The sequence below is a fragment of the Alosa pseudoharengus genome, unplaced genomic scaffold (genome assembly GCF_046254945.1).
Source record: "Alosa pseudoharengus isolate Yale_2024_CS ecotype anadromous, Long Island Sound unplaced genomic scaffold, YU_APseudo_1.1 YU_APseudo_1.1_scf_13, whole genome shotgun sequence".
NCBI lineage: Eukaryota > Metazoa > Chordata > Actinopteri > Clupeiformes > Clupeidae > Alosa > Alosa pseudoharengus.
Window position 1 is genome coordinate 11,505,703 of NW_027468598.1, and position 27,270 is coordinate 11,532,972.

General features: G+C 45.4%; 2 protein-coding genes across 8 annotated transcripts in view; one reads left to right on the plus strand and one right to left on the minus strand.

The window, feature by feature from the left end:
• Nucleotides 1–16,619, plus strand: part of sgsm2 (small G protein signaling modulator 2) — a 46,776-nt gene extending 30,157 nt beyond the window's left edge. For 2 of the 5 annotated variants that reach the window (XM_076282136.1, XM_076282140.1), the window contains 16 exons: nucleotides 28–191; nucleotides 1,118–1,250; nucleotides 2,333–2,467; nucleotides 6,061–6,220; nucleotides 6,957–7,021; nucleotides 7,490–7,635; nucleotides 8,117–8,245; nucleotides 8,504–8,686; nucleotides 8,977–9,000; nucleotides 10,409–10,777; nucleotides 11,073–11,197; nucleotides 11,319–11,401; nucleotides 12,368–12,480; nucleotides 12,677–12,773; nucleotides 13,082–13,249; nucleotides 13,462–16,619. In XM_076282136.1, the coding sequence (XP_076138251.1) occupies nucleotides 28–191; nucleotides 1,118–1,250; nucleotides 2,333–2,467; nucleotides 6,061–6,220; nucleotides 6,957–7,021; nucleotides 7,490–7,635; nucleotides 8,117–8,245; nucleotides 8,504–8,686; nucleotides 8,977–9,000; nucleotides 10,409–10,777; nucleotides 11,073–11,197; nucleotides 11,319–11,401; nucleotides 12,368–12,480; nucleotides 12,677–12,773; nucleotides 13,082–13,249; nucleotides 13,462–13,550 (2,183 nt within the window). In that variant the 3' untranslated portion in view covers nucleotides 13,551–16,619. The remainder of the gene's footprint in view (nucleotides 1–27; nucleotides 192–1,117; nucleotides 1,251–2,332; nucleotides 2,468–6,060; nucleotides 6,221–6,956; nucleotides 7,022–7,489; nucleotides 7,636–8,116; nucleotides 8,246–8,503; nucleotides 8,687–8,976; nucleotides 9,001–10,408; nucleotides 10,778–11,072; nucleotides 11,198–11,318; nucleotides 11,402–12,367; nucleotides 12,481–12,676; nucleotides 12,774–13,081; nucleotides 13,250–13,461) is intronic. The other 3 variants (XM_076282137.1, XM_076282138.1, XM_076282139.1) reach the window with 3 other exon arrangements.
• A 5-nt stretch (nucleotides 16,620–16,624) lies between these two features.
• Nucleotides 16,625–27,270, minus strand: part of tpst1 (tyrosylprotein sulfotransferase 1) — a 38,512-nt gene continuing 27,866 nt past the window's right edge. For 2 of the 3 annotated variants that reach the window (XM_076282142.1, XM_076282141.1), the window contains exons 4-6: nucleotides 19,384–19,434; nucleotides 18,278–18,353; nucleotides 16,625–18,023 (exon numbers count right to left, since the gene is read on the minus strand). In XM_076282142.1, coding sequence (XP_076138257.1) covers nucleotides 18,318–18,353; nucleotides 19,384–19,434 — 87 coding nt within the window. In that variant the 3' untranslated portion in view covers nucleotides 16,625–18,023; nucleotides 18,278–18,317. The remainder of the gene's footprint in view (nucleotides 18,024–18,277; nucleotides 18,354–19,383; nucleotides 19,435–27,270) is intronic. The other variant, XM_076282143.1, reaches the window with a different exon arrangement.

A 27,270-nucleotide genomic window follows, 5' to 3' on the forward strand; every position in this document is an offset into this window, starting at 1 on the left:
TCCTCTTCTCTCCCTGACCTCCTCCAGCGGACTGCGGTGGCACCCTGGTGCTGGTGAGTCAGGATGGCATCCAGCGGCCGCCCCTGCACTTCCCCCCCGGGGGGCACCTACTGGCCTTCCTGTCGTGCCTGGAGAATGGCCTCTTGCCCCGGGGGCAGCTGGAGCCCCCTCTCTGGTCCCAGAGGGGCAAGGTGAGGGCCCGTCCACCCAATGCCTGGCAGACTGCCACGGACAGAACTTACCATTCCACAGACAGGCAACGCTTGAATAACCCATTTGTCATATGTAATATTGTCATGATAATATGTATGGGTTATATAATGTGCTCAAACAATGTTTCAACACTGCACACTTCTTTCTGGTAGGCTTCTAGTGGGTTTTGGATTTACCCTGTCCTGCACCTGGGATGCGCACACTGACCTCTTCCCCCATAGGGGTTTATGTGTAGTTAGTTTGCCTTAAAAGAGTCAGGAAGACGACTGCTCACAATCCCAGGATAAAACGGTTGGTCAGTTACCAACAAATATAAAAATTTAGAGGGGCCTTACTGGACCACGCTTCCCATCACACCACATGGTGTCCGAAAAGGTCAGGTTACGTAACTCATGACGGATTGTTTATGACTTAACCTAGGCCACCTGTAGTTAACATGTTTTGCTTTCAAAACATCTAATTGCAGAAAATAAAGTTAAAACATGAATATAATACCCAGCTAATACACTTTACTTAAGCTAAATGCCTCATACCTATGTAGTAAGGCATAGTAAGGCAACTTGAGAGTGTTGGAAATAACTGGTGTGATGTTAATTCTGACCAGCCCTTACTGAGCCATGTCTAGACACCTCTCTGGCAGTCCAACGGAAAACAAACAAAACCAGACTGTCACTGCAGTTTAATTATGAAGTTTTAATTGGACTTTTTGAAGACCAAAACACTAATTTACACTAGCACATCATATTATTTGTTGTCAATTAGTTGACTAATGCCATAAAGTCATCTAGGTGAATACAATTAACAGCAAGGACTGTGTGTGTCTGTGTGTTTGCGTGCATATGTATTTGTGTGTGTGTGTGTGTGTGTATGTGTGTGTGTGTGTGTGTATCTTGTCTGTACACAGGGTAAAGTCTTCCCTAAGTTGCGGAAGAGGAACAGCACGGCACGGCTGCTGGAGAGTGATGGCGAGGGGGACGAGCAGGTGGCCGCTGACTACGTGTTCCGCATCGTCTACCCAGGGCATCGCCACGACTCCAGTGAGTACCCTCTTCTCCCCATGACCCCTGCATGCTCACTGGCCCGCCTTGTTTCTCAGCCTCAAGCTTCATCCAAATACCCACGCTAGCCTAGTAGTAGTACCTAGTAGGCAAAAAGAAGTAGGTCACTCACAATCATAGGGTATCTGAATACTCAGAAGGCATAGAGTAGTAGGCGAAAATTCTCCTAAAAAGCCTACACGCTCCATAGTGTCTGTGTTCAACTGGCTCACCTGATAGAGAAACGGATAGAATGCAGTCTTCTAACCGCATCAGGACTGTTGTGGCACTCACAGACTGTGATGTAATGTGCCCACCCAGTGTCCTCCGCCAGCCTTCTCTGCCACTGACCTTTAACGGTACCGTCAGCAATTCCAAACGATTTCTATCCCTCTTTTTTTGGTCACATTCAGCGAATATCTCCTCACGATCCGCCAACTCTCCATTCCGTGACTAGACTGTAAAAAAAAAAAAACAACTGCTACACAGCCCCGTCTCCGTGAACTGGAAACAAACAGAATCAAGCAAGCATGTCCCCCAAACATAACAAAACTGTTTGAGCCAGTCACTGAAAGGGAGGGGGGGGGGCGGATTTGTTGAGTTCGCTGTGAGTTCACCAGCTTGGTGTTTTGTTGTTGTTTTTTTGTTCAAGTATCAACAGACGTGAAGTCATCCACAATTGCTGACGGCATCTTTAACTGATCTTTGTGCCTGTGGATGGAGGTGTGAGAGCAGAATCAGCACTGTACAGCTTATTCCACATTGTCCCTGATCCCATATTGACTTGCATTGGCTAATTGACTAGTCTGTGTACACTTCTAACATATGAAAATACATTTTTAATACTTAAGACTTAACATATATAGATAGCTATACAGTAGGTAAAATCCTGCCTTTAGGTCCCTTCCCTGTGAATGCCTCTTTGTGAGTGTGCACACGTGTTTGTGTGTCTTGTGTTTGTATGTGTGTGTGTGTGTGTGTATGTGTGTGTGTGTGTGTTTGTGTGTGTGTGTGTGTTGGTGTATCAGTAGTGGTCTTCTCAGTGGAGGGTGATGAACTGTGTTCTCTTATTGCCCGAGCAGTCACTATTAACTACCACCACACCACGGGCAGTCGCGCGCCCTCGCTGGACGACGATGAGGAGGAGGAGGATAGACTTCACGCAATGATCTCAATGATCTGCTCGCGGAACCTCACAGACCCTAATGTCATGAAAGGTTTTTATGACAAGCACACCCACTTGCCTTCCGCCCACCTCCTCTCTTCCTTCTCTTTCCTCTCTCCTTCCCTCCTGTCATCCCTAATCTCTCCTTTCCTCACCCTTTATTTCTTTCCCTTCCCCCCCCCGCCCCCCTCCACACTCCCCAGCTCAACAGTGCAGGCCCCATTGGTATGGAGGGGAGAAGGTGACAGGATTATCAGATTTGGGGAAATGGGCTTTTTAAGAGTGAATCAAGTACAAGGCTGTGGCCGTGACCGTAGGACTCATTAGAGCGATCCACCTTAAAGAAGGAAAAAAAAAGGCGTTTCGCGTTTCGAGCCACTTTCCAAATCCGTGGCCGCTTTGCCATTGGCCAGGAGCGCCACATTGGCTGTGCGTTTCCATGGCAACGGGCTGTGCCAAGAACAAAAGCTAGGTCAAGTGACATGTCCCTGTGTGTGAGTTGCTGTAAGACTTTCAAGAGCTGAGACATAAAGGAAAAAAGAGGGAGAAAGAGAGAGAGAGAGAGAGAGTGATAGAAAGAGAGAGAGAGAGAGAAGAGTCTTTGCCTGAGCTCAATTACATGGCGTGCTGTCACAGCAGCCAGAAGGCTGCTCCGGGCCTTCCCTCGTGCCACTCGTCTGTGTGTGGCGGAAGTCAGACTTGAGATCTGTTCAGTGTGTCAGCATGGCGGTGCGCTCTAACTTGATTTACAACTCGCTCGCTTGTCACACACACACACACACACACACACACACACACACACACACACACACACACACACAGTTCAGAGTCACGTTCACTGGTCTGTCACAGAGAGAGAGAGGGACGGTGATGAGGGTGCGCGCAGATGCTTGCCTGCACTTGTCAGATCTCGCTCACGGTCCCGGAGGACAAGTCCTCCAGCCGAGCTCAGCCCTTTATAGCTGCTGACCCACTTTGATGCCGGAGCTGACCCCCTCCGTATGACTCAGTTCCTGTCTGTCGTCAGAGTCCCTCTCTCTCTCTCTCTCTCTCTCTCTCTCTCTCACTCTCTCTCACTCTCTCTCTCTCTCCACTCCAACGTCTCCTGGCCACTCAAACACCCCCCTCCCCTTTTCCCCTCCTACATCCCCTTGCCACATCTTCTCCTCACTGCCACGCAGACAATCAAAGCCCCCACCCCATACACACATACACACACACACACACACACACACACACACACACACACACACACAATACTTCCCCTCTCCCCCCCCTCCACATCTGTCCTCACACGGCCTCTCTCTGCTGCTACTGCTGCCTCCACTCGTGGATACCCAGGGGGCTGTTCATGAAACGATGGTGCTTAACTCCAACAAACAGGCCTGTGCACTGCTGCCCTCTGCTGCTCGGCATATGAATAGCACATAAGAAAATGAAAGCACTCACTACTGCACACACACATGCATTCACACACAGACACACAAAAGAAGAGGAGAAACATTTTTGAAATAGCCTACGTATTATCTGAAAGGTCTAAAGTAGTGTTTGTAGATATGTTGAGCTTCTTGTGTGAAATTTCAGTTTTTGGGGTGAGTCGTGGAACGGTTCACAGCCTTGTAGGGGTGGGCGAGCTGGAGGAGTCTTGTGTGGTAGAACGCGACCTGGCGGGCAGAGAAGGGCTAACAGCAGCTCATTCACAGGGTGGGTGACCGACCTGGCCAGCCTCCCTCTGCACTGTTGGGCGTGGGTGCCCGTGATCAAAAGGAATGCTCTGATGATTTGCTGTTTTTCTTTTGCACTCTTCGGTTCGAACTCTTTTTTTCCCCCCACCTTTCGACTTTTGCGTTTGGGTTTCCTTCCCTTGTTTTGGTTTTCACTGCAACATGCTTGACAGTATTGCATGTGAGATTTTTTGCACCTTGTATCTTTCTTTTTTGTTCGTTTTTTTGTTTGTTTGCTTTGAAGACTTCCTCGCAGAATGTGCATTTGCTTATTTGTCGGGAATTTGTTCTCCTCTCTCTGACTTGCTTCCCTGTTCCTTTTTTTATTTATTTTGTTTTCGTTTTTATTTTTTTATTTTCATTTTGGGTTTCTCCTCCTCTGTGTTGAGCCAGGTTTATTTACTCTGCAATGCTGTTCACTGTAATTCTTCACTAACTTCAGCCACCTTTCATTATGACAGTGAGGTCCTGTGGGGTTCTTGCGCAGTAGAGACATGGATCGTTCTGTGAACGCGTCGCACATTTGACCATAGTCTAACCTCTCAGTCACATAGTCAAAAGAAAAGAGAAAAAAGAGAAAAAATAAATAACCAAAAAGGGACACAAATTCAGAACAAAGTGACCTCTTTCTGCTTTTTTGTTTTCATTTTTTTTATTTGACTTAAAGAGAAATGATTATTTATAACAGGTCTTCAGCTCCAGCCTGAAGAATTAAGGTGAAGAGCATTTATTCAATGTCAATGTTTTATGGATTTTTTCAGAGTCAAAACAATACACAGCACAAAACAATATACCAGCAGATTTTGGTGTACCTTTTTTTCCTCTTTTCGTTTGGTTGATTCTTTTTTTCTTTTGTTTAACTTCTTTTTTTTGTTTTGTTTTGTTCGTTTCTGTCATTTTGCAGTCTGTTGCATCCAGCATGGCCTGAGCTGTCCCCGTGTTGTTCCCTCCTGTGCTTTCCTAAGCTTCGAGATGTGTGTGTGTGTGTGTGTGTGTGTGTGTGTGTCTGCGCACTTGTGTGCGTGTGTGTGTGCATGTGTGTCTGTGTGTGTTACAATGTCTGTGTTTGTGTGTGTGCACACACGTGTGTGTGTGTGTGTGTGTGTGCACACGTGTGCGTGGGTGTGTGTGTGTGTCTGTGTGTGGTTGGATTCTCTGTCTGTAGCCTGGGGGCTAACGGCATGATGCCTGTCTCTCTGCTTCACATGCTGCTCACACATTTGGGCTGTTCTGTTGGTTTTGAGTATGGTTGTCATGGTTTTTGTTTGTTTGTTTTACCATGACAGCATGCGCTTCAGATGATTAAACTCCCAGTTTGGTTTGTGTGATGTTGTGTGTGTGTGTGTGTGTGTGTGTGTGTTTGTGCGTGAGAGAGAGAGAAAGAAAGAAAGAGAGAGAGACAGAGAGAGAGAAAGTATGTGTACGTATGTTAGGATATTTTTTTAAAACAATATTTTAATTACCCTACCAAGGACCAAAAGACAAAGATTTACTGTGTATAATAATGTATAACTTTCAAGACCTACATATCTCACTACAAGTCAAACAAATGACTCTACCTTAATTCATGGCATGGTTGAGCTGACACCTAGGTCAATAGGTGATAAATGAAAATGCTTATTTAAATCCTTTTTATGTTTATGTACCATTCCAACAAATGTAATAGATTACATTACTAAAGAGAGAATAGTACAGGATACAGGGTAAAGATCTAGTTATAGCTCAAATTAGCACCTTTTAAGGTGATTGAGTCCTGTGAGATATCATAATGGTTTGAGATGTGTAGGGAATTTGAAGTATTGTGGAAATTAATTGAGGATGTGAGGAAAATCTGACTATTTTCCCCCGTTCCCTCACTTTCTCCTCTCTGTCGCTCTGTCTCTCTCTTTTCTTTTACACACACACCCTTGTTCTCACACAGACCATGGGGACATGGCGGAGATCCCAGGTCTGGGGGGCAGTCCCCTGTCATGGCAGCAGGGGGAGAGTGCCAGTCACCTGTCGTCATGCCTCTCCTGCTCCACCGGGGGCAGCAATGCGTCTTTCGAGCTTCCACCTGGCTGCACCTGCATGCACGATAGGTGAGAGACACACCCCACCACACCACATCACACCACACCACATCACACCACACCACATCACATCATCACACCACATCACACCACACCACAACACAACACAACACAGCACAGCACAACACAACACAACACAACACAACACAACACAACACAACACAACACAACACAACACAACACAACACAACACAACACATCAAACCATACCACACCCCACCACACCACACAACAACACACCACATCACCCCATACCACACCACCCCACACCACATCACACCCCATCACAACACACCACAACACAGCACAACACAGCAGAACACAACACAACACACCACACCACACCACACCACACCACACCACACCACATCACACCCCACCACATCACACCACATCACCCCACACCACATCACACCAGACCACACCACACCACAACACAACACAACACAACACAACACAACACAACACAACACAACACACCACACCACACCACAACACAACACACCACACCACACCACAACACAACACAACACAACACAACACAACACAACACAACACAACACAACACAACACAACACAACACACCACACCACAACACAACACAACACAACACAACACAACACAACACAACACAACACAACACAACACAACACAACACAACACAACACAACACAACACAGAGGATTTGGGGGAAAGCAGGCTGAACTGATTGTCTTTGTAACAGTACTGTTTTCTCTGGCTGTAGAATCCCATTGAAGATGCTCTGCCAGAACATGAAGAGGCAGATCATGTCACGAGCCTTCTACGGATGTAAGTGCATTGCGTACATGAAGTTTAAAGTTCAAGTGTGTGTTTACAAGAAGTGGTCCATGTGCATGCAACATACTTTTATGAACGAAATAGGGTGAAGTGTCCTCAACCCAGAACTTCAGTGACGTGATGAGAAATTGTAGCCTATTTTAAGAGTAGTGCTGACGACACAGGCCATCTTTTTTCTGACTCATCTGACACTTTGGATGTGTTGTGATGAGTATGGCTGCGCTTGAAGTGTGATGTGTCCAAGGCGGTTTGCCACATGGCACGCTCCTCTGAGCAAATGTGCCAGCTGGCTGATCTCTCCTCCTGTCTAACCTCACTACTGGCCTACATTCTCTTCTCCTTCCCTCTCTCCCTCTCCCTCCCCCCATCTCTCTCTCTTTTTCTCACTCTTTTCTTTCCCTCTCTCTCTTTCTCTTTTTCTCACTCTTCTTTCTCTCTCTCTCTCTCTCTCCCCCTCAGGGCTGGCCTACTGTCGACACCTCTCCACAGTGCGGACACACCTGTCAGCGCTGGTCAACCACAACATTGTGCCCCCGGATAAACCCTGCGAGGCATCGGGTGGCCTCAGTAAAGACGTCTGGAGCAAGTACCAGAAGGACTGCAAGGTCAGAGCGCTGGGCACAGGGCCAGAGGGATTAGAGCCGTTTACATGAAAACACAGACCACTCTTCCCCCCACCCACTCGCTCGCTCCCTCTCTCTCTCCCTCTCTCTCTGTAACACTCATTCACTCTCTCTCTCTCTTCAACACTTTCCCCCATACGTCACCTCTCTGTATGTTTCTATTTACATACTTCACTCAGTTTATACATTTCTGTCATCCTCTCTGTATTTCTATTTATTTATTTCTCTCTCTCTCGCTCTCTCCCTCTTTGTAGTATGTGTGTCGATTTGTAGTATGTGTGTCAACTGTCTGAGTTGTTTGTAAAATGTATGTCAAGATGAATGATGTGTATGAAGCGTGACAAGTGTGAAGTGTCTGTGTTGCTTGTAAAATGTGTGATGTCAAAACTGATGGGGACGACTCATCCAATGCAAACAAAATCTGTCTACGGGTAAAAAATGATAGTGAATTCTTTCTGTGCAGAACTACAAAGAGCTTGAGCTCTTGCGATTGGTTTACTATGGAGGGGTGGAGCATGAGATCAGGAAGGAGGTGTGGCCATTCCTGCTCGGTCACTATAAGTTTGGGATGGGGAAGAAGGACATGGCACAGGTAAGAAGAATCACAGCCTTAATCTTGTCATGTCATAACTACATACAAAACAAACACTCATGAAGTCATGGCAGAAGTGTCACTAGTGATCTATTGGAAAGTAAAGAAAATTCAGTAGAACATAAATATTTCCATTGCTCCAATGCAAGGAATACTTATTGTAAAACAAGCAGGTGTACCTCTTGCCCTCAAAGTTATTTTCTTTCCTGGTGTCATGAGGAATCTGTGTGTGAGCTGGCTCTCTGTCTCCCTCTGCAGATCGACGAGAAGATCACAGCCAGGTATCAGCAGGTGATGCGTGAGTGGAAGGCCTGTGAGGTGATCGTCAAGCAGCGGGAGAAGGAGATGCAGTCGGCCATCTTTGCCAAGCTCTCCTCGGGGAGCAGCATCGACAGTCACGTCCTGCGCCTGGTGCACCGAGACTCTACTCTCAGTAACGAGGTAGGCTCCAGTGCAGACAACACCACCAGATCCTCTGTGTGGATCACACCAATTGTTTTCCTCATCTATGCATTTGAATTAGCCTGGCTAACACCAGATCAATGCAATGAGCTCTCATTTGTCTGGTTCCCAGGCTATTTAGCACCCATGTTCAAACTATTTTAGCACCCATGTTCATGTATTTTTTCTGGCATTGATACAACCATTCAGATATTCCATATATATAACCCTAATTAAATATATTTTCTTTTGGCTTACTCCTTCCTTTTCTCACACTTGTGGAATATAAGGGCGTAGGTTTGGTCTCAGCTATGGTAGGGACAACCCCCCCCCCCCCCCAAAAAAAAAACAAAAAAACAATGATAACAATGACAAAGTAATTTTTATTTAAAATATACATTTATTGAGAAATACTACCAAATTGATGCTCAATTTGACGCTGTATTAAGGTCGAGCACCACTATAAGGTGAAACAGCATATTGCTCAATGTCGGCAGTAGGCCTAGTTCTAAATACATGTAGGTTACACAGAACGTTACAAATTAACATTACAGTATCAAATTTTGTGCTTAATATGCTGATACAGCTTCTTGTTTTTCCCCATTACAGTGTCACACGGTGGGATATTTCCTGACATTACCTTATCCATGAGGCCACATTGTTAAATAGTGAAAACCCAGTTATAATCACTCACTTTGGATATTGGAGCTTACCGACTGCATTTTCAGTTTTACCTTGACATGTCATAAGGGATTAAGTCATAATCCCATAGCATACTTCATTTTGAATCTGTCCATTTCTTTCCAATTTGACCAAAGTCATCCATACATTTGCACAGACGTCTGCACTGTTTTTGAGCAGCATAGTTTATATTCTCCTGTCTCTTCATTTGTTTGTAATGGAGGCTGGTAGGCCATTGTTATGCCAGTCTCTCTATTGTATTCAAAACTGCAGGTGTCAGTCTACAGCTTTGTTAGTATAGATAAATTGATATTATGAGAAGCAGTTGCCATTGAAACTTTCTTTCTCAACAGTGAGTTTTTAAATTATGAATTTACACACCTCAAGCACTTGACTCTTTATAAACAAATCTCAAAGCAAAAGTATAATTTCGTTTCAGAGATAGTTATTTTTTAGGCTATGTGATGACACACCATTTTACTGTAGGCCTTTGCAGTTCACCAAACATTTTCAAAATCAAACACTGGTTTGAGTTCTTTCTGGATTTAAATGGCATTCAGAAGGTCAATGAGAAAGTCCACGTTCCACGTTTTCATATCAACTTAAATTAACTAGGTGGTGGATCGGTCTGGTTCTATTTTAAATAAATCACGCCTCTTTCATAAGTCCGCCTTGATTTAGAACTTGTGCGCTGTGGGTGTGACAGAAGCGGGAATGGGAGAATGTGCGTAACACAGAAGTGCGTAACTGAAGCTCGTAAAAAACGAGGCACGATTTATGCGCGCAAATGGGAGAATTCCCCCCTATGAGAATATCAAAATGAATAGGCTACATCTTCACAACAAACATAATACGAATGAGTTCGCTAAAATATTCGTAGGAACAATTTTGTCATCCCAAAATATTGGTGGGGATAAGTCACCATGGTCCCCATGCAAACCTACGCCCATGGTGGAATAGCTCTTTTCTTTCTTCACTTCTTCCCTTTCTCAGTCTTGCTGTATACCTCTCTCTCTCCATGTTTTTTCGGTGGTGCCCCAGGTGTTCATGTCTGTGGACGACCCCGACCCGAGTAGCCAGGACACTCCCGGGGGGAGCGACAGCACCCCGACCCTGACCACGGTGGTCACCCCTGCGGCCCTGGCCCTTGATGAGAGGCCCTTGGTGGAGTTTGACTCCCCGGACTCAGGCCTGCCGTCCTCCAGGAACTACTCTGTAGCCTCAGGCCACTCACAGATCCTGTCCAGCATCGAGGATGGCCAGAGCATGGAGGACGAGCCCAGCGAGGAGTCGCAGGCGTCCCAAGAGCTGCCCAGCCGCCAGGACTCGCTGACGGAGGAGCGGCTCAGCACTCCCATGGACAAACCAGAGACCACTGCCTCCATCCCACCATCTTTCTCCTCTTACACGGTATGAGGAGGATGGGCCGGTACAATAACAACGGAAGTGACAACATCCAGCATCAGTTTTTTTACAACTTTTTACTAGAGGATGAGACAGTTTGGTAGGACAAGATGGAATTTAAATCACTTTTCAGTTCAGTGCAGAAAGGTGTTTACTTGTAGTGTAAACTTTACTCAACCTATATACACTGTACTTTGTACACTGTACTGTGAGAGTACCGTATGTGTGAGTGTGCATACGTATACAGTATACGTATATTGTATATACATGTCACGTTGACAATTTTATGCCTCCTATGCAGATTGAACTGCTGGACACAGTGGCACTGAACCTTCACAGAATTGACAAAGACGTCCAGCGCTGTGACCGCAACTACCACTACTTCACGACCAGCAACCTGGAGAAGCTACGCAACATCATGTGCAGGTCCGGATCTGTCCAGTGCCCTACAACCCCTCGTCTTTCCAACTGGTTTTCTGTCGATTAATTCTCTTGTCTATAGCATGTTAAATGATTGTCCTTATGTATGTTGTTTTCTGATTGGCAGTTATGTATGGGAGCATTTGGAGATGGGCTATGTCCAAGGCATGTGTGACCTGCTGGCTCCTTTAATGGTTATCTTAGATGATGGTAAGTATACCATCTTCTTCTGTCTACTGAGCCTCTTCTGTTAGTGGGGTATAAATGAATAAGCTTTGTACTGTAAAAAAAGCAAAGTATGTTACAAACAGTAAGAGATCTATCTATCTATATTGTGCTATCTAAAAGAAATTAGCTGGTTCTCAAAAGTACCATGCTGCAAATTAAATTTGTACTCAAGCATTTGCAGTTCATCCTAGGTGCCTGTGGGTATTGTGATGACAGGAACCTTTTATATTTATCAATGAGAAAATTCATAGAGATAGCACTTCACAAACTTGCATGTTTGAATGACATTACAGACTTTTTATGATGAATATACAGTTGTAGCTACAGTAAAGTGTTGGTGTCCCTTCCCTATTGAAAGAACGCTTCACTTCTTTCTTAAAAGAGCCATTTGTCATATATAGCTGCATGATTTAATATGTAATAGAGTAAAGCAAAGAACGTTTGAAAAATAAATAATTTGCAATAATGTCCTTTGGATTGATGATGTAAAGGGTATCTTATTTGTCCATGTCATTTTAATTTGTTTTATTCAAAATATTCTGTTGAATGAAATCATCCAATGAAGTTGGATTTGCAGGAAAATGGAATAAACCATGAGTGCAGATTACTTTTTTCTGTTAAATTATTTCATAGTAAAATTGAGGGTTTCTCTTTTTTTGTGGAAGGGAACTATTTTAGCCACGACTGTATAAATACATCATCACAGTGAATATCTAAAAATATCAAATAATGGAAGTCCAGTTGATACTGTGTTGAGTCCCCGTGACGTTGATGTGTTTCAGCTTTCAGTGCTGCAGGATGAATCATCAGCACCTTATGACTCTTCTTAAGACCACAGATCCTTTAGATCCTGACTTTTTTTCTGACTTCTTTTCTCTCTCTCTCTCTCTCTCTCTCGCTCTCTCCCCATTTCTCTCGTTCTCCCTCCCCTCTCCTCCTCTGTGATAGAGTGCCTGGCTTACAGCTGCTTCACCCAGTTAATGAAGAGGATGAGTCAGAACTTCCCTAATGGTGGCAGAGCGATGGACACACACTTCGCCAACATGAGGTCCTTGATCCAGGTGAGTGTGTATTTGTGTGTGTGTGTGTGTGTGTGTGTGTGTGTGTGTGTGTGTGCGTGTGTGTGTGTGTGTGTGTGTGTGTGTGTGTGTGTGTGTGTGTGCGTGTACGCGTGTGTGTGTGTGTGTATGTGTGTGTGTGTTGCATAGCCTCTGTACAGACCAGTGATGAACCTTGTGCTCTGCCTCTTTATCTTAGATCCTGGACTCTGAGCTGTTTGAGCTCATGCACCAGAATGGAGACTACACCCACTTCTACTTCTGCTACCGCTGGTTCCTGCTCGACTTCAAAAGAGGTAAGGTACTGCCCTAGATAGAAGCGTTCTGCTGGGCTACACTGTGTAGCCTTCATACACATTTGGAAGTATACCACAGTTGAAATACACCCCTTAAAGATAGCAATTTTTACTTGTATGCATTGCATGGAGAGATAGTAGCCTATACAGTATTATACAAATATAAAAACTTGAAAAAAAGTGTGCTTTTCTTGATACAAACAACTACCCCTGTGTGTGTGTGTGTGTGTGTGTGTGTGTGTGTGTGTGTGTGTGTGTGTGTGTGTGTGTGTGTGTGTGTGTGTGTGTGTGTGTGTGTGTGTGTACAGAACTTCTGTATGAGGACGTCTTCGCTTTCTGGGAGGTCATCTGGGTGGCTCCCCGGATCTCCTCCAGGCACTTTGTCCTGTTCATCGCCTTGGCCTTGGTGGAGGTGTACCGGGACATCATCCTGGACAACAACATGGACTTCACAGACATCATCAAGTTCTTCAATGGTGAGGGGCGGGGGGAAATCATTATGGCAGAGTTTGCAGCCCATGTACCGTATGTTTAATTGAGTTCATTTAATTTAGTTCATTAAAAGTGTATGTATTTTGGTGTACAAGTCTAATTATATTGACCCCCCATCTATCTCTATATCTATCTATCTATCTCCCTATCTATCTATCTATCTATCTCTCTATCCTTTGTTTTGTGTGTCTTCCAGAAATGGCAGAGCGTCATGATGTTCAGCAGATCCTTCAGATTGCCCGGGAGTTGGTACACAAGGTTCAAACGCTCATCGACAACAAGTGACCTAAGAGTGGACGGGAAGAAACAAGAAGACCGAAAACAAATGGAGAGGAGAGGAGAGGAGAGGAGAGGAGGTTGGAAGGAGAGACAGCTGACCACCTCAATGCCTCTCCTACAAAGAGTGTTAACACTGGTGTCTCTCTCTCTCTCTCTCTCTCTCTCTCTCTCTCTCTCTATCTCTCTTTCTCTCTCTCTCTCCATGGTTCAGAGACACTGGGACCAGAGCTGCTCTCCTAACCTGCCCAGGAACAGGTAGGGGAGAGCGGGGGGCATCCCTGAGAGAGGACCCCCCCTCTCCCACAGTACTTCCAGTCTTGATATCTATTGCCTGTCACAGAATGCCGTGGTGTCAGACCGTTGAGTCGTCTGCATGCTTGTGATGCTTGATCACACTGTGACTGACGTTTTGAAGCTATCCACACCTCCAGCAGCAGTGTGCAAACACATACACAAAGCACACACACACACACACACACACACACACACACACACTCTCACACACACATCCATACACCCATACCCATGCCACAGCTATCAGGTGGTTTCGATCACTAATTTTGTACTGACTAGTATGCCTAATATGAAGGCCATCACAGAGTTCTAATGAGCAAGCCAGTGACTGTTCCTCCCCACCCTCCCCCCAGTCCCTCGGTATGAATCACAAGTATTATGCCTGTCCGTGATTCTGAACACTCAGAAAAAAAAAACATGGACGGTCTTGCAGACGTTCTTGTAGTTACCAGCTGCAAAAGGCAGCCATGCTAACTGTGTAGTGATGTTACAGTGCACATGTTCCAGCCGTCGACGGACCGCCGGGTTTGTGGACGTCGTCACCATCCCAGACTTGACTAGCTCTGTAAGCCACGAAGAAAACAAGACTGTCCATTTGTGACCAAAAAGACTGTGCCAACATGATGATGACTTTTTGTCATAGTATTTGTATTCCACACAAACGCGCGAAACTTTACCAGTCGCTTTTCTTAACAAAAGAAAAACAGAAATTTGTTTTCTTGCCCTCATTATTGAGATCCACAATCCCTTCACTGCCATTAATGCCCAGTCACTTATACAGCACTATGAGTTGATGATGATGCCTTTGCTGCATTTTTTTCCGTGACACTATTTGCACTTTGACTCTGCGGCCAGGCTCGCTCTGGTGAAGCCTGCTAGGAAGGGACGGCAGGTGGAGGTGCTTGTCCTGGCCGCACAGCTTCCTTTTACTCCAGGACGTCGGGGTGACCCCCTGAGAGCCCTGGCTAGGTGGCACGAGTGGAGCTGCACCAGGAGCTTTTCCCATGCGGTTGCCTAAAGGGGTTCAGTTTAGTGCAATGAGATGTCCCCAGTGCTTCTCATAGACACACACACACACACACACAAATACACACACACGCACACAAATACACACACATAATCTCTGGTAGTCTATAGAACCTATACACGCAACCAGCGTGAAGTGAATGGCAGCTCCTGGCAAAAATTGCAAGCCACAATTAAAATGGAGGGAAATGAAATAGCACAGAATATAAATGATTTAATTAATCTTTCAGTTGTTTTATTTATATGTAATCTCCCAGTCAACAGTTTTAAAACAGCCCCATTTTCCAGTTATATGGATTTAATTAAAAGAGTAACATTTTGCAGCATCATACAGGATCCTCCGGCTTACGGCTAGGTAGTCAGAAGTTCGTTCTACAGTAAGATAATGACCCAGAACACCTCCAGGCCATGCCAGAACTACCTTAGAAAAGAACTAGATGGAGTGATCTGGTTTCGGATGGGGGAAAGCAACACATTTGTGAGTGTCGCAACAGTGCTGCTTCCTGACCCATTTTTCATTTCCATTGTAGAAACAATGCCACAAATGTGTTCAGCTGTTGTATCTGCAAAGTATGGCTACCATGATGCATCAAAATTGAGATTAAATTGTGTTAACAAAACAATATGCTTACCTTTTTATCTCTAAATATGTTTTGTTCCATACTTTAATTTCAGAGTATAAGTATATATACTCTTTTGATCCCGTGAGGGAAATTTGGTCTCTGCATTTATCCCAATCTGTGAATTAGTGAAACAAACACAGTGTACACACAGTGAGGTGAAGCACACACTAATCCCTGCGCAGTGAGCTGCCTGCATCAGCGGCGCTCGGGGAGCAGTGAGGGGTTGGGTGCCTTGCTCAAGGGCACTTCAGCCGTGCCTACTGGTCGGGGTTTGAACCGGCAACCCTCCGGTTACAGGTCCAAAGTGCTAACCAATAGGCCACGGCTGCCCCGTAAGTAGGCTACATTGAGGCACTGAACTCTGTAATCTCAATAAAAACTGGAAGAAGGGAGGTGTTTTTGAATTTAAGACTGGTGGTGTACATATAATCACATGTCAGTCACAGTTCTTTATTTATTTCTGAGAAAGTAGGGAAACAAACATATCCACTATATTGGCTTGTCACATCTGGAAAGACCTACATCTGTGATCTAACTTGCCGAATAGTCTTCCCAGAATCCTGCAGCATGGCATTGTCACCCAGGTGATCCTTCAGGACTTCAAGTTGTGTAAAGGGTCCAATTCTGTATGTTTGGTGGTTGATGGTTCTCACGTGTGTACTAAAGCACCCGTCCCCTTGCCCCATTTCCCCAGTACCATTTCTCGGTTCTTTAAGCTCCAAGTTCAGTTCCAGAGGGACACCAGTACCCACAAAGAGATTTTACTGACAAAAGCTCAAGTACCAAAGTCTGAACCGACATCACCCTTTCTTTAGCGCAGACGAGCAATCTCACCCATACCTTGAAGACTGTTGTTGACCCTCATGCTCTTAATTTCTACTGTGAAACACATTGATTTACACCCTTTAGTTACGCTCCACGTTTACCACAACACTGTAAATACTTGAGGAAAGCCCTGGATTTCTAAGAGGACAATGATGACAAAAATGTATTTTAAATTCTATTTTTTACGTTGGTTTTGGACAAAATGTGCTTCTAAGAACCCTGTAAAACTGGAGACTTGTACAATTTGAATGTGGGGAAAGCTTTGTTACATGTTGACTGTTATGTGTTCCTTAATTAATGTTGTGCACTGGATTCTCTGCATTTGAAACCGTTTTATTTTGGACACCAACATTTGAATGATGAAGTATGTATTGTAAAGGATGTATCATTTATCTTGAATGTAATGTATTAAAAAGGTTGCTCCTTAACAAAAAAAAATCTTTACATTCTTAACACCACTGTTGTGGTTAAAACAGTTCAGTCTCTTGAAGATCTTTTCTTCCTGCTGGAGGCTTCCTCCTTCTCTGAACGAAAGTTATGTCCCATTTACATGACACATGGTGACAAAAGTAGAAGAGTGTAGACAGGTCCTTTTCATTTCAAACTCCAGACAAGCTCCGTCTCAGACAGACAGATTTGTCTCTTGACTCCAGTCTTGGTTCAGTGGCTAAAAGGCATCTTGGACCCCAGCAGGGCTCCCCTCTCATTCATCCGCTCCACTAATGAGACATCCGAGATCATCCACAATCAGCTTAACATCTCAACCCAGAGGTGTCCGATTTTGGGGGGTAAAGTCACTTATAATACAGAGCATGGCATGGACTTTTTTTTGTATCTTTTTTTCCCCCACTTTACATGTTTAGCATGGTATCTGAAATGATGAAGTGATCTGAAGTCAAAATGATTAATTTTTTCTATGCAGAGACCTACCACAATCATTTTTGTCACTTAGCCATTAGCGTAGCTTGATGTATGGAGTAGATGAGGAGGGCAATCTGCCTTCAACACTGACAATTCATTTATTACGGCTCCCCATACACAAAAAGACCACTCCATGGTAAGTACAGGTTTACAAAATGCTGTTCGGCTTCACATGATCAACACCTCGAATTGGTGATGCTTGTACGCAAGTACCCAAGGAATTGCACAATACAAAGGCATGGGAGGGAAAAAAATCAAACATTAAAATAGATATTGCATCTTTTAAAAGCTAACTTTTGAACTCTTTCATAAATACTTCCTTTTGCAATTGAAGTTTACTGTTTCTTCTTATAACAGAATCACAGATTTATGTAGCGAAGGAGAAAAATTCCAATGAGTACTGTGTAATGAGAAAAATAAACAGCAATGACATTCTTAGGCCACATATGTTACAGTACAACATCAAAGGCCAAACAAGTTCTCCATAAAGTGGTGCAGGCTGGTCCATGGCCATCTGTGTGGGTGTGTGTGTGTGTGTTTGTGTCTACACGAGTGTCTGTTCATGAATATACTTTGCCCTAAGATGCTCTAAAATGCACTGCATGATTATGTGTTTGTGTGTATGCGTCAAAGAGAGAGTCTGTGTCTGTGTGTGTGTGTGTGTGTGTGTGTGTGTGTGTGTGTGTGTGTGTGTGTGTGTGTGTGTGTGTATAGCCATTCATAATAGTCCCAGCATGGTGAAAGTGACAGATGCCCACATCCGTCTGGCTGCTGTAGGCCCAGCTGTGCCCTGCGGACAGACAGAGAAGCATGCCATTCTGTTAAGCCCAGCTAATGGAGGACACAGATCATGTGAAGTTATAATCTCAACATGTAAGCAGAGTCCCTGAAGCACTCTGGCCTTTCAGCTAACCCAGTTACAGATTAACACTATGATATCTTAATTTTGATTAAAAGTCTACTAAAAGTCTACACTTTGTATTGTTAATTGTACACTGCATACAATGTCTATTCAGGTTATAGTTGAGTCTACTCCACCCTCACCTCAATGGGTGTGTTAGATACTCCTGGTCTCCATCCTTCCCTAACTGGGATTGGGCTTCTCTGGAGATTTCTGGAGCTGGAGACAGAAAGAGAGAAGAAATCCTGTCAGTGTTTTGGAATACGGAGAGAGAGGCGTTCAGATCGACTGAATCAATTAACGATGGATCAAAAGGACATTTCAGAGACAATGAGAATGATTATCAGAATGCCTTGCTACATTAGTTTACTGAGAGAAGCACTATTAGTGGAACAGCAACACAGAGATTTTCTTCAATCTCAAAACTTTATGCAAGTAAGGGACCAGTGAATCATCTGTCTAGCAGGAACATCTCCAAAAGTGTCAATCAGACATGTCACTGCAAGGTCTCAAGCAACGCAGACGTTCCCACTTTGAGGAACCATGTGTGCAGATCTCAGTCGAAATCCACAAATGCACTGGTTCCTCAACACACAGACGCTCCCACTTTGAGGAACCATGTGTGCAGATCTCAGTCGAAATCCACAAATGCACTGGTTCCTCAACACACAGACGCTCCCACTTTGAGGAACCATGTGTGCAGATCTCAGTCAAAATCCACAAGCGCACTGGTTCCTCAACACAGCAGCGTCATCTAAACCTCAGAGATGCCACGGGGTGAGTCACTCTGGGTGTTGCCCTCTTAAATGCATCTATAAAGTTTTGGAGCAAAGAGCCTAGAGTTCAAGTTCTCTTCTAGAGTTAGAGGTGCACTACCTACAACAGTCTGCAGAGGGCAGCGTAGCACTGTCAGACAGAGGGAGAGGTGTGAGGGATCGACTCATGGTGGGGTGAAAAATGTCAGAAACAGACTCCAGAGAGCTAAACCGCTAATGTGAGCGGATGCATTCCAAAACATGGACGTAAGGCAACAGATGAGATCAGAGAATTGGAGAAGATTACAAGACAAAAAGACATTAATCAGCAGTATTACTATCGACTCACAAAGGAAACCAAAGAGAGGAGGGAAAACAGACCTACAAGTGATCATAATGAGAGTGAACAGTCAAAAAAAATAAAATAAATAAATAAATTGAGATTTGTTTTGGGGGAAAAATGTAAAGAACAACAGGCAGAATAGCTACCATACCTGTGACTGTTCTTTTAGAAAATCAGGTAGCTGAAATTCACCCTTAAAGACCTGGAAAAACAAAGGACTGGTTTTAGAAGCCAATACAAACACAAGGCCGTTCTGAGCATAACTTCATCCTGGCTAGGTCCAAGACTGGCATCAAAGGCCTGACATAAATTCTTCCCTCTTTTAAAAAAAAGTATGATTCATTGTTTCCTTGGAATGCATCTATGCTGCAGCTCTAAACCGATCCCATGAACTGAATGAAATGAGAGTTGTTTGATCAATAAGCCGATCTGACCGTCTACTCGGCACAAAATGTGGCAGAAGGCAGGCAGCCTTACGTCGTGCGGCCGATTTGGAATTCATCGCACAGTGAATTCTTAAGGGCTCTTGTGAAATCTCTGTTACTGTAAGTCAGGCAGTTCACAGAGCGCATTTTTGTCTGTGGGAGACGTGCTTTCCCTGACCCTCTCTCCCTCCCTCTTTCACTCTGTCACTCTCTCCCTCTCTGTTTCCCTCTCTCTCACTGGCTCCCCCATAGGCGGATATGGTGTCAGTTCCCATAACGTCCGTCCAAGTCTCTGTCTCACTCATAACCAACACTTTCTCATGGGCCTGGGCAGCCAAAGCTCAGGGATGAAAGCAAGCGGGAGAGACAGAGACAGAGACAGAGACAGAGAGAGAGAAAGAGAGAGAGAGAGAGAAAGAGGAGAGAGAGAGAGAGGAGAGAGAGAGAGGAGAGAGAGAGAGAGAGAGAGAGAGAGTGGGATGGCTGTTCCGAGGTCAGTGTTGACATGTGCGCGGGCCAAGACGCCGGCTATGGTCAAGGTCTGCGGGGATCCGCGGGGGCCGAGGAGGAGGCCTGATGTCCAATTAGGATGAGTCAAACTGATCTCATTTCCTGGCCTTTCTCTCGATCTGTGTGGGACGGAAAACCAAGGGATTTCAGATGGTTGAGTGTCTGAAACAATATGTGTATTTTTTTGCACAGAACACTGTGTGTGTGTCTGTGTGTGTATTTGTCTGTCTGTCTTCTGTCTGGAGCAATACGTGTATTTGTTTGCACACAACACTGTGTGTGTGTGTCTGTGTGTGTGTGTATATGTGTGTGTGTGTGTGTGTGTGTGTGGGGGGGGGGGTGTGTGTGTGGTGTGTGTGTGTTTATTTTGGGGATCAAGTTGGAACACAGGCCATCAAGAGCAGACGCATCCCTCCAGGTGAATCCATCATTTCAAGATACTTGTGTCTAAGCTTGCCTGCTGGCTGTGATTAGATGGCTACAGACCCAGCCTCCCCGATCTCTCTCTCCCTCTCTCTCCCATTCTCTCCCTCTCTCCCTCTCTCTCTCTCTCTCTCTCCCTCTCTCACCCTCTCTTCCTCCTCCCTCCCTGCCTTCCCTCCTGCACACAGACACAAACAGCGCCAGGCCGAGCCACACCAGGGAGCTGCACACAGCCCGACTCTTAAAGGGAACAAGCGCCGCCATGAATACTTTCCGGATAAAACCGCCTCTCTTTGTGAGCCCTGAAGGGCCAATCAGAGCAGGAGGAGAGGGAGAGTAGGAGGCGGAGGAGGAGGAGGAGGAGGCGGAGACAGAAGTGGTCATGTGAGACAGTGCCAATCCAGAGAGACCCCCGTGCCAACTGCTGCCCATGGAGACGACCAAACCAATCCCTGAGGACCTGGAGACTGGTGGCCTGGCCGTGTCTGTCAGTACATGGCTACAGTAAACCCATCAGACCCCTTCAGAGCCCAATACCCCCCAACCTCACCCCAACCTCACCCCAACCTCACCCCAACCTCACCCCAGTCCTCCGTCTCCTGCCAGCCCTCTGCTTTGCTGTCTGATTCATGAGTGCTGACACGGTGGTGTGTGTGTGTGTGTGTGTGTGTGTGTGTGTGTGTGTGTGTGTGTGTGTGTGTGTGTGTGTGTGTGTGAGTGGCTACTGCAGGGTAAACACAGGGCCCTGGGAGTACCACAGACACACACACACACACACACACTCACACTGGCCCGGAGGCCTTTCAAGCTGAGGGGGGTGTGGGGGTGCCCATATGCTGTGTGTAGTCCATGACCGAGTGCGGGCAGGGGGCGGGGGGGTCAAGTGGAGACCCGACCTCATGCACCAGTAGACGTAGAAGTCATATGTAGTGCTATACAAATACACAAGTATAGTGGTATTACAGGATTACATCATCAGAACTGTACTAGCATAACAGTACTATACTAGCATACTTCAAGAGTATTATGCAAGTGCTATAATTCTGCTGTAGCATGTTTTAGGGGAGTGTACATTAGGACTCAATGAGTGTGTGTGTAGCAGCCAGCAGAGTATGAGCAGAGAAAGAGATTTCACTGGTAATAGGAGACGGCAGTGACATGTAGAGACAGACTGACGGACTACAGTATGTACTGTAGGGGTGGGTGGGGTAGTGCTGGCGTGGAGGCCTGGAGGGTGGAGGAGTGGTTATGTGGGGTATGGCAGGGGGTGGTGGCTGGCGGACAGACTTGCTCGTTGGCTGGCTTCCTCGCAGCCATTGCCGGTGAAGGGGATTTACACACACACGTAAGGAGCTCCAACTGGAAGAGGCATGCACACATGCAAGAAACCGTTTCCCTCGGGCGCTGTTCCACAATAAGATCACCAACAGCTTGACACTGTTAATAATCACCCCCCCCCCAAAAAAAATAAACGTTCCATAGCTAAAACCATTTGCAACACACCAGACGTGAACAACAAAGAAAACCTGCAACAGTTAATGCAGGGGGGAGGAGATGAACCAGAACACTGGGTTCACACGATCAAAGCAGTAAATCCTATGATTGGGGCGGGGGGGGGGGTTGGGGGGTTGTTGAGGAAGGAGGGGTATAGTGGTGGAGTATGTGGAAAGTTAAAATGATGACTCGGGGGCGCAGGGACTGGGAGGCCAGACGCTGTTGCTCGCATGCTAGCGATCAAATGCGATGCACTCTGTGACGAAAGGCAGGAAGGCCAGGAGCCAGAAAGGCCCCCTGACACACACGCCCCTCGTCTGCCGGCCTGCTCGCCTGTCCACCCGCTTCCTCTGGGTCCAGCGGAGACCCCAAACTGCTCACACCATAAGCAACAGAGGCCCGAAAACACTGAATTATCTGAATAAGCCCCCAGCTCCATGCAGTCACCTCAGTAACACACACACACACACTTACTCGCACACAGACACACACATATACACACACACACACACACACACATGCATGCACACACAAACACATCGTTTCCAAACAGACATCCTGCACACTAAAACCATGATGGAAAAAAAAAATGGCGCGAACATAGCCAAGCCAACCATTTTGGGTCTTGAGAGTGCCGACCCCTGCTCCTGTCCCCCTTATCACGCCAGTAGACCTGGGAGACCAAGTCCAAAATAACAGGGCTGCCAGCACTCTGGCTGACCCCAGCTGAACTCCGCCTGCTCTAAGCCATTTGGACAACAGTCATTACCAAGACATTCCACTGACGAGTGGAACAACCCAACACCCCTCACAAGGGAAGAAAAAGTGTGTGTCTTTGTGTGTGTGTGTGTGTGTGTGCATGTGAGAGAGAGAGAGAGAGTGTGTGTATGTGTGTGTATTGGGTAGGAGTTGGATCAAATGGGGGGGGGGGGTCTCAATGAGCACAGGAAGTGTGTTTTTTCTTCTGTGCCAGTGGGAGGTTGGTGTGAGGGCACAGTGGGCCAGTCCATCACTGGGCTGATGCCCTCTGGCAGCTCACAGCCTGGCCAACTCTGCCAAGGCAAACCCTGACAGATGACGCTTTGCATAGTTGCCGAGGAAAGCTGAATCTCTATGCACACATGTACTGACACACAGACACACACACACACACACACACACACACACACACACACACACACACACACACACACACACACACACAAACAGACAAGCCATATGGCAAGACAGACACAAAAGCAGAAATGTGCAAACACACATTAACATGCCACTGCACGCATAATCAAGCACAGACAGATACATACACACTACATAAACACAGAAACACAGTATGAACACACACTCATATTACCATATACATTCCATCTAACACATATATACACACACACACACACACACACACACCAAAGCTCTTGTGAAGCAGCGAGACAGCTCTACTTCTGAGCTCATATGGAAAAGCTGACTGCTTCCCGCAGGAGAGATCGTTTCAGCTTTCTCTCTCTCTTTCTCTCTCTCTCTCTCTTGCACTCTAAATCCCTTCCTCCCTCTCGTGCAAACACAGTCTGCTTTGTTGTCTTTTATCCTGGATTCCTTTCCTCTTTTCTGAGCACGCCCTTTACCATACGGCCTTTTATACACACACACATACACACACATACACACACACACATTCTATATCTGGCCTGAGGTTATTTACACAGATGACACGGAAGCCGCACACAAACACAGCACCATCAGGAACAGGCCCCTCCGACTGTGCCCATTTAGTCCAAACCTGTCTCTCCTTAATGCTAACATGGATCTCAGCACAGCACGGGGGCCCTAAATCACACCTGAGCTGTTTACTTAATCTCAGTCATTAGGAGCTACCAGATACCTGTAATTACATGCACTTGTCTGACATAACAGTGTGTCCCTGTGAGGGGTTATCATCTGTAGACAGGATGCAATGTTTGATAATAAATCATGCTTAGAGAGTGAGAATTGTTATATGACGTTAATACATGAATTAGTATACATAATATCAGAATACTGTCAGTGAGTGTGTGATATTAAATCATGCAAAGGCAATTTGTTTTATGTGTGATATTAAAGCAACACCAAAGAACTTTCCCTCTGTCACACGCACGCTATTTGTTTATCCAGCACCGGCTTTGCAAATAACAATGTCCACAGACAAGGTAGAATATTTTGTATGACTTATAAAAGTACGATGTATTGCAACATCAGATGCAAGACAAATTTGTAGTTTCTTATGTCTCATTCCATTGAACTACAGATCCGCAACCGATCTGGCAAACTTACATAGTGCGGTTATAGCCGATAGATGGCCGCGAAGCGGATGCAGAATTGCCGTTCACCCTCTTACGAGTTGATGAACCACTGAAACGATTTTGGAAACATTATTTTAAGGTACAAAAACTCTTTGGTGTTGCTTTATCATGCTTAGCAATGTGAGGTTTGTTATGTGTGATATTAAATAATGCTTAGGCAATGTGAGGTGTGTTATGTGTGATATTAAATCATGCTTAGGCAATGTGAGGTGTGTTATGTGTGATATTAAATTATGCTTAGGCAATGTGAGGTGTTGTTATGTGTGATATTAAATCATGCTTAGGCAATGCTAGGTGTGTTATGTGTTATATTAAATCATGCTTAGGCAATGTGAGGTGTGTTATGTATGATATTAAATCATGCTTAGGCAATGTGAGGTGTGTTATGTGTGATATTAAATCATGCTTAGGCAATGTGAGGTGTGTTATGTGTGATATTGAATCATGCTTAGGCAATGCGAGGTGTGTTACTGCATGTGTGATATTGAATCATGCTTAGAGAGCGTGGGCGGACTGGCTGGCACAGTGAGTGGGAGGAGGTCAGGTCAGAGAGGGCGGCGCTGGCCGATAAATGAGGCCATGACTGCATCTGGGGGCAGGAAGCTGATCGCCATCCCCCCTCCCCATCCCCCCTTCCTCTGTCTCCAAGAGTACGACCCCTGGACTGTTAATCGTGCAGGCTGGGGGTCGAAGTTCAAACACAGGAGCTCGGAGCTGTAAGCCTAGAAGTAGCTTATATATTAACAAGGATCGATGAGCATGGGAAGTAGAAACATATATATGTGTGTTCATTACAGGGTGCCAAAGAGAGGATGACAAGGAAGGCATGAGGAGGAAAAGAAAACTAGTAATGAGAGAGTTCAAAGACACGAAGGAGGATACAATATCTAAAAATATATGATGCCTTGGATGAAAGAAACTAAAAAAAAAAAATAATTAAAATTTTATGAGTTGTATTATTTTCTTTTCATCAGCTTTGCCCTGTAAATTGAGAATTGGATGATTTATAGCTTGGCCAACTATAACCAGCACCACAGACAGGCTCCTGCCTGCAGAAGTGATAAAAGGCTGCTGTTTTGTGCTCCTTTTTAAAAATACCTTCAAGGAGGAAAAGTCTCATCTGGCAGACTCTTGCCAGCTACAAATCACAGCGCAGCCAGTTAATGAGCGCGTTCCAAAAAAAGTCTCCTGCCATGAACACCTAACCCGCACGGTTTGACATCCAATTACACATTCCAACTTCTCAGCTCCATCACTGGGACCAAGGCGCTATTGATCCCAATATCAATTTCTCAAGGGGAGAAGTGGAGCTGCAAAGCCACTTAATAGGCATCGATTGTGGGTTTGGAGCTAATCCAGAACTCATTAATTTACAGCATGCATATAACGCAAATAATAAAGAAGCTGACCATCACTGACCTGATGGGTTTGTGTAACAGTGAAAACACACACACACACACACACACACACACACACACACACACACACACACACACACACACACACACACACACACACACACACACAGTTTCCAAACACATGATGTGGGTTTTTAAAAACTTCATCAAGCTGCTGTACTGCTCTTCCTTGTCATGTGGAGAGAGGTGTTTGATCGCAGAAGTCTCAGGAAGTGGTGCCCTCCTGTGCATGTGTGAAACCCAAAGCTGACGGCGTGACTCATCTCTGTAAACAGGGCGCTTTCACACCTCTACTGTAGCAGGCACGCTAGACGAGCCATAAGAACGCAGCCGCTGCCACCTGACTCCCTCATGCCAGCTAGCCAAACAACCCACCCAGCAGAGGAACCTATGGCTTATGAACCTCTGAATGAAGACATAACAGAAGATGGCATGTTTACCTTACAGCCTTAGATTATGTCAAGTAAGTCAAATAAATCACAAAAGATAGCTTGGTACAAATCAGGTGAACCACTCACTACTCACAGCAATTACACTACTTGGTAATTGAATGCATCACCTAATCCATACAATCAGTGCCTGATTAAGTGGCCACTCTCAGAATCAAGTTATTGGTTAGGCTTAGAAACCTAGCCCATGTCCATCCATTGTGCTTCATCTCTATACACCGTACCACTGCAATCCTTCAGTGGAGTTGATTTAACCTTTAAATCCTGGTCTTAATCTATAGAAAGCATAAAAGCCATTAAACAAGGGTTTGGCACAGAAGGGTCAAATGTCAGCTCTGACCTGATCCCAGCCTCTTATCCATCCCTCTGTATGTGTTAAACAAAGCGACAGCGTTTAGATCAGACTACTAAGCCGTTTGTGTAGGGAAACGTTGACGCTTAACCTTCCTTTTCCTACACTGTGCTCAGCACCTTCACGTTGCTCTCTGAGGGCTATCATTCACTCAAGTGGTCCATCAGGTGAAATACTATCTGGTCTAGTTCTAAGGGGAAATACAGGCACAGCTTAGAGAAGCTGATAAGCCATTTGTTTAAGAAAATGGCCAACGCAGCAGGGGTATCTAGGTTGGGGGTATTTTACAAGGTGAGATTCCTTCACCAGACAACGGAGATAGACAGTCAACTATGGTGTTCAACAAGGAAGACATCCAAACAAGGACAGGAACTAAAGTTTAAAAAGTGGAATTTCAGGGGTGTTTTTTGTCTCTTTGAGGAACATCACCCCAGGCAAGTGGTGTGATGACCCAAGCAGTGCCTCCCTTAAACTTCCAGGGGGAGCACAAACCATCAGCTCCGAAGCTCAGCTGGCTCTGGACCCCATCTACGAGTCCATTCCTTGGATCTAAACACGCTGACAGAGGACACGGCATCTTTGTATAAAAAAATGAGAAAACAACGAATAAATATTTGTGGGGTTCGCCTGAGAA